General features: G+C 37.3%; 1 protein-coding gene across 8 annotated transcripts in view; it reads left to right on the top strand.

The window, feature by feature from the left end:
• The window catches only part of baiap2a (BAR/IMD domain containing adaptor protein 2a), a 102,284-nt gene that overhangs the window by 46,017 nt on the left and 38,916 nt on the right, over positions 1-17,351 (top strand). For 7 of the 8 annotated variants that reach the window (XR_014628586.1, XM_084418169.1, XM_084418173.1 and 4 more), the window contains exon 4: positions 16,509-16,570. Coding sequence is in view for 7 of the 8 variants with exons in the window: in XM_084418169.1 (XP_084274295.1) it covers positions 16,509-16,570 (62 nt within the window). In the remaining variant the exon portion in view is untranslated. Of the gene's footprint in view, positions 1-16,047; positions 16,077-16,508; positions 16,571-17,351 lie in introns of those variants that run through there. The other variant, XM_084418175.1, reaches the window with a different exon arrangement.

Raw genomic sequence — 17,351 nt, 5'->3', positions numbered from 1 at the left:
TCTCACTTCCTGTTACATACATACACAACAATGTACAGTAACACATTTGCATAATGCCAGCCTATGGTCTGCTAATGACGTCTACTTTCACTCGCCCTTGAACATTGCTGTAGCTGAGGCCTGGAAGAGTTTGGTTCATGTTGTCAACATGTCGAGAATATGCTGTTTTTTTGTGCTGCGAAAGCAAATCAACGATTTATCATAAAACCAATGCCATTGTTACTGTTCATATCACTGTGTATCAAGTGCTGAGGAAGATTCGGAGCTGAATTTCAGATATGCAAATTGGCATTTGGTTTCTGATACGTGTTGTAAGTGGTAGACCAATCAGAACAGACTGGGCCATTTGACCAATCAGAGCAGAGTAGGCTCTTGGAAAGGAGGGGTTTAGAGAGACCGAATCCTTTATCGAATTTTCAGACACTGTGATAAAAGAGGTGATGCTGCAATGTATATTATAAGCAAATGAAAGAGTTTTTTGGCCTTTGGATACATGTAAACCTTTTGCAGGAGACCTCCAAAACAAAAATTATTAGGAACTGATGACTGTTCATAGCTTTTTTTTTTTTAAGTCAGTTACATAAAAATGTAGATTAGCCTAATTTGATACCGAAAATGACTGACTGCCCCTGAGTAACTGCTACTGGGTCATACTAGAACTTAATACAATGTCTTAACATAATGTTTATGCAACCGGCCCCAGAACATTAATTTCCGGAATTAATATTTATGCCTGACAGAAAGAAACTTCCCGAGGAGAGAAGACATGACTAAGAGAAGTCGTCTTTAACAATGCTGTTCAAACTTTTTAAAAGCGTAACTTTTAAGCAGAGTGACTGACATTTGTGTTAAGTTTCATTTTTAAGCTTTAATGGTTTTTCATGTGAGTGTTTCTATGGCAACTAGACTTTTAAAACAGTGTAGTATCAGAGACAGAAGGAAAGTCCCACCTTGCATTAAAAAAAAATGCCTCATTCATATTTGGCACTGTCTCGTCTTATTGCTGCCAAAGCTTTTAGCCATCATTTCAGTTAAAGAAGCTAAATGCATTATACCATTTCATCAGTTTTTATTGATGATTTGAAGTGCGATATTACTTTGATAGAAAATAGCTCCCATGGGCATCACGGTGCCAAGATGGCTGGTCTAGTGAACTGACTTGCTTTAAAGGGACTGTGATCGTTGTAATTGTGAAAAGAGGCTGCTGAGATAAATTTTTCAGATTGTTTCTGCGGCCATGTCTATAATGGGGGGGAAAACTGTTACATAATTAGGACTCATCAGCATTTACGCCCCTCTGAGCGGCAAATGATGTGGTGATATGCCGTTTTAATTTCCTCTCTGGTCTGAAGCACTTCCCTCAGTGGTTTAGGTTGAGTGGCCAGTGAATTAGTTAAGAGATGTTGATGCAGAAAGAACTCAGTGACACATTTTGTTCCTCAGAGATCCGCAAAGGTGGCCTGTGATTTACCTCAGTTTGAGAATTGTTTTGAGTAATGCAAGTACAGCTCCTATCTAATTAAATGAGGAAATATTGAACTAAAACTGTTTGCCAGACTTAAATTTCTACAACATATTTAAGGCAATACATAACAGGCAAATTGCTGTTTTTCATGCACTGGTCAATTTTGAGATGGGCTATTTTGCCCCCAGAACTACTACTTTTAGACTAGTGGGAAGAAAACATCCAAAAATACACAGTTAAGTGTTTATTTTATTACGCTTTATCTATTTGCGTCTGTAGATTTAAATTACAATGGATATCTTTAAAGGCCTTTATCTCACAGTGAGTTTTTTCTCCTCTACTGAGCCATAAATCTCTACTTCAGTAAGACTTGCATTCACCAACCTTTTCTTCATATCTTATATTATAAAGGGTTTTACAGAGGGATTTATGTTCAGATTCATGAATGGTATCATACAGCTCATGAATATTAATTCTGGCAGTTAAAGTTCTGATTGGCTAAAAGGCGTCCGATGGGCCAAAGGTCTAAAGTGTACCGTTTGTGTTTGTTCAGTCCCGGTCTACTCTGCTCTGATTGGTCAGATGACCCAGTCTGTTGTGATTGGTCTACTCTGCTCTGATTGGTCAGATGACCCAGTCTGTTGTGATTGGTCTACTCTGCTCTGATTGGTCAGATGACCCAGTCTGTTGTGATTGGTCTACTCTGCTCTGATTGGTCAGATGACCCAGTCTGTTGTCATTGGTCTACTCTGCTCTGATTGGTCAGATGGCCCAGTCTGTTGTCATTGGTCTACTCTGCTCTGATTGGTCAGATGGCCCAGTCTGTTGTCATTGGTCTACTCTGCTCTGATTGCTCAGATGACCCAGTCTGTTGTCATTGGTCTACTCTGCTCTGATTGGTCAGATGACCCAGTCTGTTGTCATTGGTCTTCTCTGCTCCGATTGGTCAGATTTGTTTGGAGTCTTTTCATGTACTGTGTATTAAGAAGGCGGACTTATTTTATTAGGGCCGCTATATTTATCATTACAGATTTCTCCCATTCACTGTAATGCCAGTGGGTCATAGCATTGAAAAAGTGATTGTAATTCATCTTTTTGATGTTCATATGTCATGTATCAGACAGAAAACGGGCTAATGGCGCTAGTAAATGCTAGTAAGCCTAGGAGTAGTGTTATTTGTTTAGGAGGGAAAGTGTTTTGTGCAATCACTCCTTTTAATGTAATATAGACAGAGTCCTATGATAACTTCTGACAACCTCTCTCTCTCTCTCTCTCTCTCTCTCTCTCTCTCTCTCTCTCTCTCTCTCTCTCTCGTCATTCACCTGGGCCTGTCGGAATGAGAGCAGCGGAGCTCTTTTATTAGCCCTGTGCCTCAGTCCCAGGAGCCCTACTTTCTCCTGCTCTATTTCTGAGAGCTGCACTGCATGCTGGGAGAACGAGGGCCCACACACTCCCCTCACCTTGCCCTTGATTTGCTGTCTTGGCATATATGTGCCGTGTCTTGATCCATGAAAGCCTTGTGTATGTATGTTGCGTCTGGCATGGCTTTTATAGAGTTCAGAGCTGGAATAGTTAATAAGCTTCTGCAGCCCCATGAAATTAGAGGCTTTCTGCTTTTCATCCTGTAGTGCTTTATTACAGAGATGGCTTCCTCTCAATTGCTGTTATTATAATATATCCTTTCTTTATCTTGCTTGCTTGCTTTTTTTAACTATCATGATCTTTTTGTCTTCAGACCCCTCACTTCTCTTAGAGGTCATGTCATGAAAAACATGATTTTTTTCTTTTAGAAATAAGAGTTCAGGGTACACATCAGTAGTGGCTGAAACTCAAGAGGCTTAATTATATACGCAAAATAATTAATTTATTTGATAGAAAATGCAGTAAAACCTAATATTGTCAAATAATATTACAATCTAAAATAACTTTTCTATTTGATTAGAATGGCTCCATGTCCCAAAACAAGTCAAAATAACTTATCCTTCCTCTTGCAGCGTCTTCTCTTCTCTGATGATGTGTTTACTGGCGTGAGGGCGGGGTCAACCTGTCACTCACATGAGATCCACCAATAGCAAACCACAACCATCCAATCAGTTCCCCATGGACAAAATCAAGTCCCGCCCTACATTTTTCCTTGTTCGAGGAGGTGTGTGTGCGCGTGCGCTCTCGCATAACCCTTAGCAAAACTGAACTGCTCAAAGAGAAGAGCAGTTTAATCATATAAATAGCTGGAGACAGGCCATGTCAGGCCAGAGATCCTGCCCTATTGACCCAATAAAATCCCTCCACTGTCATGGCTTCTTCACCTCAGCATATAGGACAGTTTCAGCACTGTTCAAAGACACAAATCACTGAATTCTCCAAGACAGTTTAGCTGAAGCCAGCAAACCAGCCAGCATTAATGTACTGTATAGACGAGAGTAAAAGCTCAAATCTGAAGGTAGAAATAAAACTTTAGAAACAAATACTACAGCATTTCTAAATTCTTCTTGGTGTTTCCAGCAAATATAGCATTATATAAGAATAAATACATTGGGATTTATGGAAGATCTGTTTACTTTACATTTAGAAATTTTTGGTCCCACTTTATATTATGTCTTTAACTATGTACAGTAGTTGCATTAACAGAAAATCATTATCAGGCACAATGTACTTATTGCTATTAATTTACTAATAATTTGAATGTTATTACATAGTATTTAAAGACATAGTGGGACCAAATCTTTTTTTTACTGTGGAGTGCCATGGTATATAAATACAATAATCATTCAGTACCATGGTTAAAGCACCATTACATACAAAATGTTCCCAACATTAACAAAAATAAATAAATAACTGCACATACAATTCCTGTGGTTTTTCAAGGGTTTGCGTGAGTGAGCATCTGTGTGTTTTCAGCTTTGTTCGCCATTAAGAAGCTACAGAATTTGAGGATGAGGAAAAAGAGGGAAAAGAACGTGGTGGAGATGAGAGAGTCTGTAATCCTGACAGACAACACAGTATGTGAATGTAGCCATTAGAGCTGACAGGGGCGCTGCTTACAATCCCAAACTGCAGCTTTTGGCAGATTTGGCAGTGAAGGGCAAGTGTGAGGGATCCTCTCGGCACAGGCTGTGCTCCTCAGCTGAAACGACTATGATAGGGCTAATATGAGGTTACCATTAGGCAGAAGAATATACACCTGCTGGAAATGAGAGAATATTCCTGAACTACGACAAAGAAATCCAGTGACTTTATATAGCCATACACTCATTTTCCAAATCAATCTGTTCTTAGAAGAAACCTTTTCCTGCCATGTTGTGCCATGTTCGGTGTAGAGCACATTGATTCAGATGACCTCAAATGTGTCCTGACAGGAACACATTGCCGCAAAGCGCATTTTAAAGGCCATTGCTTCAGTGCTGTAGCATTTCATTGTTACGCTATAAGCTGTTTTACTACTAACTAGAGTTGTCAAAAGTCTATCAGCGGATCCAATATTCGGGATATTAGACGCCTGCTTTTAAACGCTCCCATGTCTATCTCTGTAAGCGCTCTGTGAAGAGCGTCAAAGATGTCATTGGTGATCATTGTAGCCAATCACAGACATATTTGTTGAGCACGTCAACACAGTGGACAATCAGAGACATATACGTTGAGCGCTTCAATACAGTGGCCAATCAGAGACATATATGTTGAGCAAATCAACACAATGGCCAATCAGAGACATATATGTTGAGCGCGTCAACACAATGGCCAATCAGACATATATGTTGAGCCCTTCAACACAGTGGCCAATCAGAGACATATATGTTGAGCCCTTCAACACAATGGCCAATCAGAGACATATATGTTGAGCGCATCAACGCAGTGGCCAATAAGAGACATATGTTGAGCGCGTCAACACAATGGCCAATCAGAGACATATATGTTGAGCGTGTCAACACAATGGACAATCAGAGACATATATGTTGAGCCCATCAACACAATGGCCAATCAGAGACATATATGTTGAGCGTGTCAACACAATGGCCAATCAGAGACATATATGTTGAGCGTGTCAACACAATGGCCAATCAGAGACATATATGTTGAGCGTGTCAACACAATGGCCAATCAGAGACATATATGTTGAGCGCGTCAACACAATGGCCAATCAGAGACATGTATGTTGAGCACATCAACACAATAGCCAATCAGAGACATATATGTTGAGCGCATCAACACAGTGGCCAATAAGAGACATATATGTTGAGCGCGTCAATACAGTGGCAAATCAGAGACATATATGTTGAGCGTGTCAACACAGTGGCCAATCAGAGACATGTTGAGCTCGTCAACACAATGGCCAATCAGAGGTCTTCTAGCTAAGTACATTTGAAACTAGACAAGCAAATAATGATAAATCTATCAGGTCACATGATTTTTATAAATGAATTATGTTTATCTAGCACAGATCAAATAAAATCACTGCTTCAAACTTATATATATTTATACAAAGCAAATGAATAGCTCTCTGACTTGTATAACTGCAGGGAAAATGCCATTTTGTTGCTAAATATATATTTTGGCTACAATAAATCTTCTGGTAGCACTAGTAATGATGACTGTGATTCTGTGAATCATTTTTTTTTAATTAGTTAATCGAAATGAATCACCCAAACAAACAGATAAGTTCAAATGAATAAGACTTCCCCATGTTCACTACAATTGTTGTTGGTCTGTTTCACACATCTTCAATCCTGCTCCTGCAGGTCCGCCTTCCTGCAGAGTTTGTCTCCAACACACCAGCCTGGAAGTTTCCCAGGATCCTGGAGACCTGGAGCTGGTTCAGGTGTGTTTTAATTAGGACTGGAGCTGAACTCTGCAGGACGGTGGGCCTTCAGGAGCAGGATTTGGACACCCCTGATGTGAGCTTAGCAGCAGCATAACCGCAACAACAGGCTCATGCTGCATGAAAGAACTGCAGCTGTGTGCAGAAAATAATGTGATGTTTGTGTTCGGCTTCATAAAACTCTCCATCGCAAAAAGATTGTGCTGATAAGAAGATTTATAATGCCTATTTCTCTATATTTTGTTCATGCTTGTCGGTTTAGTGTGCAAATTGCAGCAATGTGGGCTCAGCAATGATTATGCATCATTACTGCAGATGCAAGATGCCGGACATTCACACATGCTGCGGTTTGCAGAAACAAAGAATTGGCAATTGTTTAGTGAAAAAATGGTTGAGAAATGTTTAAAGTGCCCCTATTCTATTTTAAATGTTTCTAATTTTCTCCTACAATAGGTTTACATGCATCCAAAGTTGAAAAACATTTTAATGTCTCATACATTATAGCATCAACCCCTTTCTCACAGTGTCTGAAACGGTTCGATGAAGGATTCAGTCTCTCTAAACCCCTCCTTTCCAAGAGCCTACTCTGCTCTGATTGGTCAGATGACCCAGTCTGTCGTGATTGGTCTGGTCTGCTCTGATTGGTCAGATGACCCAGTCTGTCGTGATTGGTCTGGTCTGCTCTGATTGGTCAGATGGCCCAGTCTGTTGTGATTTGTCTACTCTGCTCTGATTGGTCAGATGACCCAGCCTGTTGTGATTGGTCTACTCTGCTCTGATTGGTCAGATGGCTCAGTCTGTTGTGATTTGTCTACTCTGCTCTGATTGGTCAGATGACCCAGCCTGTTGTGATTGGTCTACTTTGCTCTGATTGGTCAGATGGCTCAGTCTGTTGTGATTTGTTTACTCTGCTCTGATTGGTCAGATGACCCAACCTGTTGTGATTTGTCTACTCTGCTCTGATTGGTCCGATGACCCAGTCTGTCGTGATTGGTCTACTCTGCTCTGATTTGTCAGATGACCCAGTCTGTTGTGATTGGTCTGTTGTGATTGGTCTACTCTGCTCTGATTGGTCAGATGGCCTAGTCTGTTGTGATTGGTCTACTCTGCTCTGATTGGTCAGATGGCCTAGTCTGTTGTGATTGGTCTACTCTGCTCTGATTGGTCAGATGGCTCAGTCTGTCGTAATTGGTCTGGTCTGCTCTGATTGGTCAGATGGCTCAGTCTGTCGTAATTGGTCTGGTCTGCTCTGATTGGTCAGATGACCCAGTCTGTTTTGATTGGTCTACTCTGTTCTGATTGGTCAGATAGACCAGTTTGTTGTGATTGGTCTACCGCTTACAACACGGCGTTTCATTACAGTCGGAAATGAAACGCCATTACCATATCTGAATTTCAGCACCAAAGCTTCCTCAACTCCTGTATACTGTACTGTTATATGAACAGTAATGATGGCATTGGTTTTACCGTATTAATTCCAGCGTGAGTCCTCGTCCTTTTGAAGTGAAGCAAAGTGGATTTGCTTTCGCAGCACAAAAAACAGCGTCTTCTCGACATGTAAACTCCTACAGGCCTCAGCTACAACTACTCTGTTTGAAGGACAAAGTCAACGTTGTTCATGAGCAGCCAATAAAGACCATACCATTATGAAAAAATAAATAAAAAATGTATGTAGGTTCGAATAGGAAGTGATCACATTTTACATTCACAAACAGCTATAATAGACAGGTAATATCCGGGAAAACAAAACATAATAGGGGCACTTAAGCAAATCAGCAGCAATACCATGTGGCAACTACCAATAGAAATGAATACATTTAATCACACATGATCTGTCTCCTGTCAGGTACCTTGGTGAAGTGAAGGAAAACTGGAGGAGTTAATGTTACCATGACAGTATAACATTTTCATATCACGATAATTACTGAAACTTCATCATGGTATTGAATTACATTACAGGCACAAGCTAAAAAAGATAATTAAACTTCTTATTAATGAGTTTAACAACTTTTTTTTTCAAAATAACAAAGATAACCTTGATCATTTAAATACAATAAAACAATACACAGTAAAAATTGTATGAAGCAAACAAATGATTCCAACAAATGAAAGTGCAAAAGTACACAATTATAAAGACCAATTATCAAGAATCAGAACATTTTCAACCAATATTTAGATATCTTTTCTGGGATGGCATGTTTTAGTTCAGATTCAAATGTAAAAATGTATTGGTGTAAACAAATGTTTGAAAATGTCATCTTTAAATATTTGATGTTGTTTGATACACACAATAGTAGCTAATACAAAAATCTGATTGGTTGTTTGAAAACATTTAAATACTGTTTCACTTTTTTTCTCCATGACAAGTGGGTGTCAGAAAGAAAGTTGCGTAGTGATGGAAACAGTTGATGGAAAAGAACAATAATTTATAATATAAAGTATCTAGAATTATTTACTGTATTTTGAGGTGTCCACGGTAACTATCAAGCATGGTCATTTCCGCAATATATCGTATTACAGAATACCAGCAGCTATTTTTTTTCTGTTCTATATGATTTGTCTTTGTCTATGAATTGGGAAAACGTGTGGAAAACCATGAATTGTCGCCATTCTGTGAGTTGAATTCGTACGTTGATAATCGTTCATCGTGTACATGATGTATAATGCACTGCTGCAATTGATATACAAACACTTGCATAATGTACACTTTTAACAGCAAGAAAACTTGTCAAAATAATACGACTTCTTATTTTAATTGACAACACATCTCATTTGTGATCAGATTTTTCATTGTAGCGCAGTCCACCAATAACATTAGAGTATGAGCGCCCACTACACCAACAACAATACAGCCACTTGACAGTTTCCAGTGATTAAAGTCACCGCATGCATGCACAATACTGTATGACACAACTAAGTACTATTTGATGTACTAGATGCACCAGTGCACCATGGGATACATGTGTTTTGTCAGAAGCTGCACCACGGGGAGTGATGTAATCTGCTTTCTATACAAAAAGACAAAGGAGGCTACGCATCTCTATGTTAAGCTGATAAACAAAGTCCTCCATTTTGTTCTTCAGAATCTCTGTTTGGCTGGAAGCCTCAACGTTTCGACTGTTTCCATGACACCCTGCAGCGATCCACACTTGACCATTGTCAGTGATTCACTTGTTCTCCTCTTCCCAAACTGGTCCGGCCTGTCGGGTTTGCCTGCGGCTGCCGCGTCTCTCCGCTACCTGCGTTAGTTTCATAAATGATGATGACACTCCTGCGCTTCAGATGTTCTAACATAAATGTTTGCATAGAGCCGGTGAGGTGAGGCGGGGACAGGACGTTTGCGGCGACTTATTTGGTTAGATGGACTCAATCCAAATGTTGTGTTTTTTTCTCACACACACACATTTTTCTCTCCGAGTAGAGACATGCAAGACTACAGGCACAGACTTTCCCAAGACAACCTGCTCTACTGACTGACAGGTATCTGTTGTTCTCTGCTAGTTGCGACAGAGAAGGAGAGTTTTAAATGTCTTATTTTATAAGCTGTCCTAATAATAATAAAAATAAAAAAAATACATTTCACTGTTTTATTTCACTACTTTTGGCAAAATCATAAAAAATGGCAAAATCAATCATTGCAATAATAATAAATATTATTATTATTATTATTATTATTATTATTATTATTAATAATAAAATAATAATTATTAGTGTTATTATCATAGAATTTGAATTCTTAATGATGATGGTAATGATAATTATAATAATAAAATTCATCATCATAAATATTTTATTTAGATTTATAATTTATTAGTAGTAGTAGTAGTAGTAGATGTTGTAGTAATATTATTATAATAATAATAATAATAATAATAATCATTATTATTATTATAATAATAATAATTATTATTATTATTATTATATATAGTTTTAAAATCACCTAAATTAGTATTATTAGTATTTGTATTATTGATAGTAATGAGAGAGAGAGAGAGAGAGAGAGAGAGAGAGAGAGAGAGAGAGAGAGAGAGAGAGAGAGAGAGAGAGAGAGAGAGAGAGAGAGAGAGAGAGAGAGAGAGAGAGAGAGAGAGAGAGAGAGAGAGAGAGAGAGACCATATTTTGTCAAAAAAGTGTTTTTGCTTTAATTGCTAATGCGACCTTTTTATACCACAGACTGAACAAAATTAAGCATTGCTGGTAATTGGTTGACCTAAACTGGTATTATCTAATTGTGTACTTACATTTAACAGCCGACAGCCATTCAACCTAACTCATTTGTGAGACCGGCTAACAGAACGATGGCCAAAACCAGTGAAATGTCAACTGATATAACTCTTAAGTTCTTGTCATATTTTATTACCATTTTCTAATATATATTAGTTTTATTTCTCTTAATATTGATACTAATGATAATTCTAATAAAAATCAATGATCACCATCATAATAATCAGCATCATAAATATTGTATGTGTATTTATTATTTATTATTATTATTATTATTATTATTATTATTATTATTATTTGTAGTAGTAGTAGTAGTAGTAGTAGTGGTGGTAGAATTAGTAATAGAAATATATTGATATTAAATAAATATATTGAGATTAAATATATAAATATATTAGTAATAGAAATATAATATATATTGATATTAATTAATACGGTAATCATAATAAATGTTATTATTAATAATATTGTTAATATGACTTTATTTATTTTTTTAAATGTTTTCACAAACCTCACTGTTTTATGTTATGTATTTTGTTTTAGTTTTTATTTGATGGTTGTTTTTTTCTGCAAAATCAATGTCATGTAATGCAACCACCAGATTTCCCCCAAGAGAACCTGCTGAATAACTGACGGGTGTCTATTGTTCTCCGCTGGCTGTGATGTGAGGTGTGTGTGTGTGTGTGTGTGTGTGTGTGTGTGGAGGTTTTCCATGTCGAGCTCTCTGCAGTGACCGTGACCGCTTGTTGCCGTGTGTCAGTCATGCATAAAGCAGAAGGAATGCGGATGTCACACGTCCGTTTTTAAAAGAGCTTAGAGTACCTGCATGCAAAGAGCTCCTGTCAGACACATCAAAGCCGAGTCAAGTTTTCTGAAAGGCTGTTAGTGTGTGTTTTTGCTGTAAAACGTCATTGCACATCTTTAACAACATACCAGACCAATGGTCTGGAATCAATTTCAATATTTTTTACTCGTATTAATTCGGTAACTGCCTCGAATCAAGTTTCTTTTTGACTCGAGCCAAACCAAATCAGATTTTTCATCTGTTTGAATAAATGATCTAAAAGTGGATTGAGGAAGAAGCTTTTCCTGTAACGTATCGGGAAGGAAGGTTCGGGTGTGTCTTTGTGGCCACATGCACACTGTTGAGTTTGTTTTGGGAGTCGCATTTAAATGCAGGATTTAATCCTCTAAATCATTGTTAGGTGAGTATGAAATACATGAGTCACTCCTGAACATGATGTGCTGGTAACCATAGCAACATTTTGGAGTCTCAGTCAGTGTTGTACTGATTTTAATTTTTTTCATAGTATCTATTGATTTATTCAAAAATATTTTTAAAATGCAGTTCATAGATACTGTCCACTCACTTGGATATGGATTTTGGTGAATTAAAGTTGTTGTTGTTTTACATGTCATGAATTGATTTGACATGATCTCATGAAAAAATTTAAGGGTTGATAAACATATATATACACACCCACACATATATGTGTATATATGTATGTATATACACACATACACACATGCATGCATGCATACATACACACATATATACACACACACACACACACACACACATACACACATACACACACACACACACACATATATATATATATATATATATATATATATACATATACATATATATATATATATACATATACATATATATATACAGACAGACAGACTAGCCTTGATGGAATATTTTGTAATAACATTGTCTTAAATTAAATATATTTTCAAGATAAAAGGTAAATACAGTTGTGGTCAGAATCACCCCTAGTAAATACGATCAAATATGGCTGTTAAAATAATTCTGCATTGTTTATACTTTTGATCTTTAAATAAAATAAAATGGCCAAAATAATGGCCACTAAAATTAATGGCACCCCTAGAATTTTTAATGAGTAAAATCTCTCTGAAGTATATTCCTATTAATATGTACATTTTTAGCACACCAGGGTGACTAGGGACATGAAATTGTCTAGTTATGACTTCTTGTTTCACAGGAGTTTAAATATGAGAAAACATAAAGGCCAAATGTCCTTAATCATCCATCACAATGAGTAAAACCAAAGAATATAGTTCTGATGTGCAGCAAAAAATTGTTGAGCTTCACAAAATAGAAAGTGGCTGTAAGAAAATAGCTAAAGAATTGAAAATCCCCATTTCCACCATCAAGGCAATAATTAAGAAGTTCCAATCAACTAAAGATGTTACAAATCTTCCAGGAAGAGGACGTGTGTCTATATTGTCTTAATGTACGGTGAGGAGGAGAGTTTCAGTGACTCTCCAATGATCACAGATGGTGAATTGCAGAGATTAGTTGAGTCTTGGGATCAAAAAGCCACAAAAAAACAAAAAAAAACATCACCACGTCCCATGTTTGGGAGGGTTTATATATAAACTCTTATATATAAAGGGTATAAAAATGCATGCCAACAGTTTAAACAACTATTATAAACCAAAATAATATTAAATTGTGATGGACCACAATTATTGTTTGCTGTGGGTTCAGTTAAACCCATAAAGAAAACTGTCGTAGAGGTGAACACGGCAACTCCCATGATTCCACACTCCATCACTGTCTCATCTTTGTCATTGTTTTGAATAAGCGACCTCTAGTGGTGAAACTTACATACTCTGCCTTTAATGCGAAATATAGTTCACATGAACTAAGAGAAACAATATTAATTTCACAACATTTATTAACGTTATATACTAGTTCATTTTTAATATTAAGTTTTATAAATCCCCATAAGTACATTCACCCACATTAATAATGCTGTGAAACTGATCATTGTAAGTAGATGCCTAATGTTAATGAAGGAATATTGTAAAATGTTACCCACCATTTTATTAACAGCATTTATGCCCAGGACAGATAAAAAGCATCACACATCAACCGCCCACATAGTTACCGGTTTCACTCTTGTGATTTGATTGTCCTCTGATTTATCATCACTGTTAAAGTAATGTTTCCAATAAGCTTCTTATGATGAGAATGGAAGTGTGTGAATTATTTAGCATTTTCTTACATTCGAGAAATGGAATGATAATTAATAAATGAAGGAAAGAACAATTTTGTGTTATTAAAGTAGTAGTTTACCAAGTAATAGTTTCACCAAGTTTAACATGTTCCTGGAACATGTCAAGTTTAAAATGTCAAGTTTAGGCTTACAGCCAGGGTTAGGTGCTTCTACATTCACCTATAATTTCCCTCTGAATTTAGGAATAAGTTAGGTGTAGGGTTAGGTTTAAGGGTAAGGGATAGGACAACATTTTCGGACAGGAATGTTGTTCCATTATCAACAAAATATGTTGATCCAGTAGCTCTGCAAAATTAGGATGTGCCTTAATTACTAGTTGTCAAAGGTTGATATTTGGCTTTTTTTTTTTTTTTTTTTTTGCATTGGATAAAAAGTGTTTCTGTTTGCCCAATAAGTGTTAGACTTTTATTACCATGACTTTTATTTTGACAGCGCCCATTCGGGAGCCTTCATTCGTTTAATGTCTTTGTCTAACAGTTTTGTCTATTAGCAACTTTATATCCTTGATTTCAACCTGTGCTGCACTATATCCAGTTGGCCACTATGCCATATTAATTTCATATTCACTGTGTATTGTATGTAAATTTAGCATTACTGGTCTTTTATTTGAGAAAATATGATTCCCAGTGCGCACAGACTTACTGAGTGTACTATTGGTTACAGTGTTTACTTCCCATTTATTCTCGTTTTTAACAGTTTTTTTTATTTGTTTTGCATGTTTATCTTTTCCATATTGATTAATTTCCAAATTATTTTTAATTTAGTAAATGTTGAGTAAAATACATATAAATTTCAGTTGCACTTTATTTTACACTAGGTGCACTTACATGTACTTACTGTGAACTTACAGTAGAAAGTACTGGGTAATATAAGATAACTACATGGGTAAAGGATAGGTTTAGGAGTAGGTTCAGGGTTAGTATGTAGTTATTACTCAGTTATTGTAGTTACTATAGCAAGTATGTACATGGGGAACAGGACTGTCAAATAAAGTGCTGCCTAAATTTAACCGAAACGTCTTATTTTCTAACTTTAAATAGTTTGATGTTTCTCTCAAATATTGTTCACAAATCTGTCTAAATCTGTGTAAGTGAGCACTTCTTCTTTGCTGAGATAATCCATCCACCTCACAGATGTGGCATATCAAAATGCTGATTAGATAGCAGGATTATTGCACAGGTGTGCCTTAGGCTGGCCACAATAAAAGGCCACTCTAAAATGTGCAGTTTTACTGTATTGCGGGGGTCCGGGGGGGGGGTCCGAAAACAGTATCAGTATCTGGTGTGACCACCATTTGCCTCACGCAGTGCAACACGTCGGCTTCACATCGACCATCAGCCTCCCAGCTCTCAAAGATAGTGGTATCAGCCATCAAAAAAATCCATATTGTTCAACCAGTAGTACGTTCCCGCTTTTTAGAGCTTGACAGCCCTGACCACTTTCTGCTTTTGTTGTATGGAAAAGAGCAGCATAAACATTCGGCTAAACATCTCCTTTTGTTTTCCATGGAAGGAAAACAGGTTTGGGACATGATGAAGATGAATGAATGATGACCTACTTAAATTTTTGGCCGAACTGGTCATCATTAATCTCTCCAGGAGCAAACAACAGACTGCTTTTCTGAGCCCAATGCTTGTACTCTTCAGCGAGAGCTCTTCAATCATGTGTATGTGGTGTAAACAAGCGACCGGAGATCCGATGCGTGTTATACTCAGTCCAAAGTGTTCAAGCATGCGCAAACACTAAATCCGCTTTGCACCATGCTTAGAGACGTTCTGTACCACCTAACTTTAGGCTGGCGTGCCGAGATGGGCGGAGGTCAGGCCGGCTCGCTGTTGTCTTCCATTGCTGTGTGTTCTTTTCAAAGGTCTTCTCTGTGCTCTGCTCACTGTCTGTTCCTTTCTTCACAATGCATTGCATATTCAGAAGCAGCAGCATGTAGGTATATTAAAACAACTTCCACCAGCTGCATGGCCTCTCTTTGTTTCTTTTTTTTTTTTTTCCTGTTTTCTTTACTCTTCTGCAATAAGTTTCACAACATTCTGACAGTCATCCTGAAGGAGAAGCACTAAAAAAAAAAAAAAAAAAAGACAAATTAAACTTTTCTTTTTTTGAAAAGACAAATTAAACTGATTTCTGATTTACAGTCAAGAGTTCTTTGGTTTTGTTTAAAGGAACACTTCACTCAAATGTAAATCCTGTCAGTATTTACTGACATTCATGTCATTCCCAACCAAACCCATATGCTGTTATTTTTCTCTGCGGAACACACACACACACACACACACACACACACACACACACACACACACACACACACACACACACACACACACACACACACACACACACACACACACACACACACACACACACACTCACACAAAATAATCTTTTCCATAAAACAGTAGTTCAAAGTGAGCATGCCTGTCAAATTTCCCCCAAAAACCACCATTAAAAGCGCTATAGTCTTCTGAAGTCATATGATAGCTTTCCACAGAAAAAATAACAGCATATGGTGAGTAAATAATGACAGAATTTTCATTTTGTGGTGAAATATTCCTTTCCTATACACTGAAATGTTCAAACCCTGTTTTGAAATGCTTTGTATTTTTGCTCATCCGAGTGTCTTTGTTTGTTCTCCACCCTTTCATCCTGTCGTTCATGTCTCTGTCTCAGTGTTTAATGTCTTTTGACCGTGTCATTGTCCCCATGTTTGCCCGTCTGTGGTGTGTGTTCAGTGCGATGGCATGGTTATAATGCACGTTGGGACTTATCTTGCTTCTCTCCCTCTATAAATCTATCTTTCTTTCTTGCCTACTCCACCCTAACTCGATCAGTCTCTTTAACCTTACTACATTTTTTTTTTTTTCTCACTTGAATCACATGATTATGAGTCCGTTTCCTGTTGTCCTCTCTCTTAACGGACGTCTGTCCCTCTTCTCTGCAGGGGACGTGCTTTTCCAGATGGCAGAGGTCCACCGGCAGATTCAAGTGCAGTTAGAGGAAATGGTGTGTACCCTTCTCACACACAGTCCATTTCTCCTCTTATTAAAGGATTATTTAGCATAGATTACATTCCAACAGTTTTTGACTTGTTCAATACAAGTTTAAACAGCTAACTTTAGCTGTAAAGCAAACTCCACCCATAGGAATTGCATCAAAAGGAGGATTTACAAGTTTGCATGTTATTGTAACCGCTTAATCAAAATCAAAACTCAATGTTTCTACTGTAAAAACCTTTACTTCAGTTGCAGTTTGTTTTAACTTTGTTTTAAGGTGACTTGTTACATATGTTGCATGTAATTACTGTATTAATAACAGTAAATTATGCATAAAGGGTATGTTTACACGACAATGATGTACTAAAAATGGAAAAGTTTTTCCTTTTGCATTTTTCACGTACAGATGACATTGTTGTAAAACAATCCCCGTTCACACAGATCCTTGAAAACCAATAAAAACGCTTTATAATTCTTCCAGGCCAGTAGTTGGCGATGTCACTTTGTAAAGAAACACTACGCACCTATTGAGTGAACACGTAATACACATGCGCATGATTTCACCGTTTCCACAGATTCGATAACGGTATCGTTTTCATGAACTTGCACTTTGAAACCCTTTTTAAAAAAGTCCGCATTTTCAGGCCCCCAAAACACTTGTCGTGTAAACGAACGGCCAAAACACTTAAAACATTTTCTGTTTTTAGCTGAAAATGGTATTGTGTAAACTCTACATGTATAGTAATATTACTTGATGCTGAAATGTATAATTGCACTGTAACAAGGACACC

This window comes from Rutilus rutilus (assembly GCF_951802725.1).
Source record: "Rutilus rutilus genome assembly, chromosome: 1".
Lineage (NCBI taxonomy): Eukaryota > Metazoa > Chordata > Actinopteri > Cypriniformes > Leuciscidae > Rutilus > Rutilus rutilus.
This window is presented reverse-complemented; position numbering and strand designations above follow the sequence as displayed.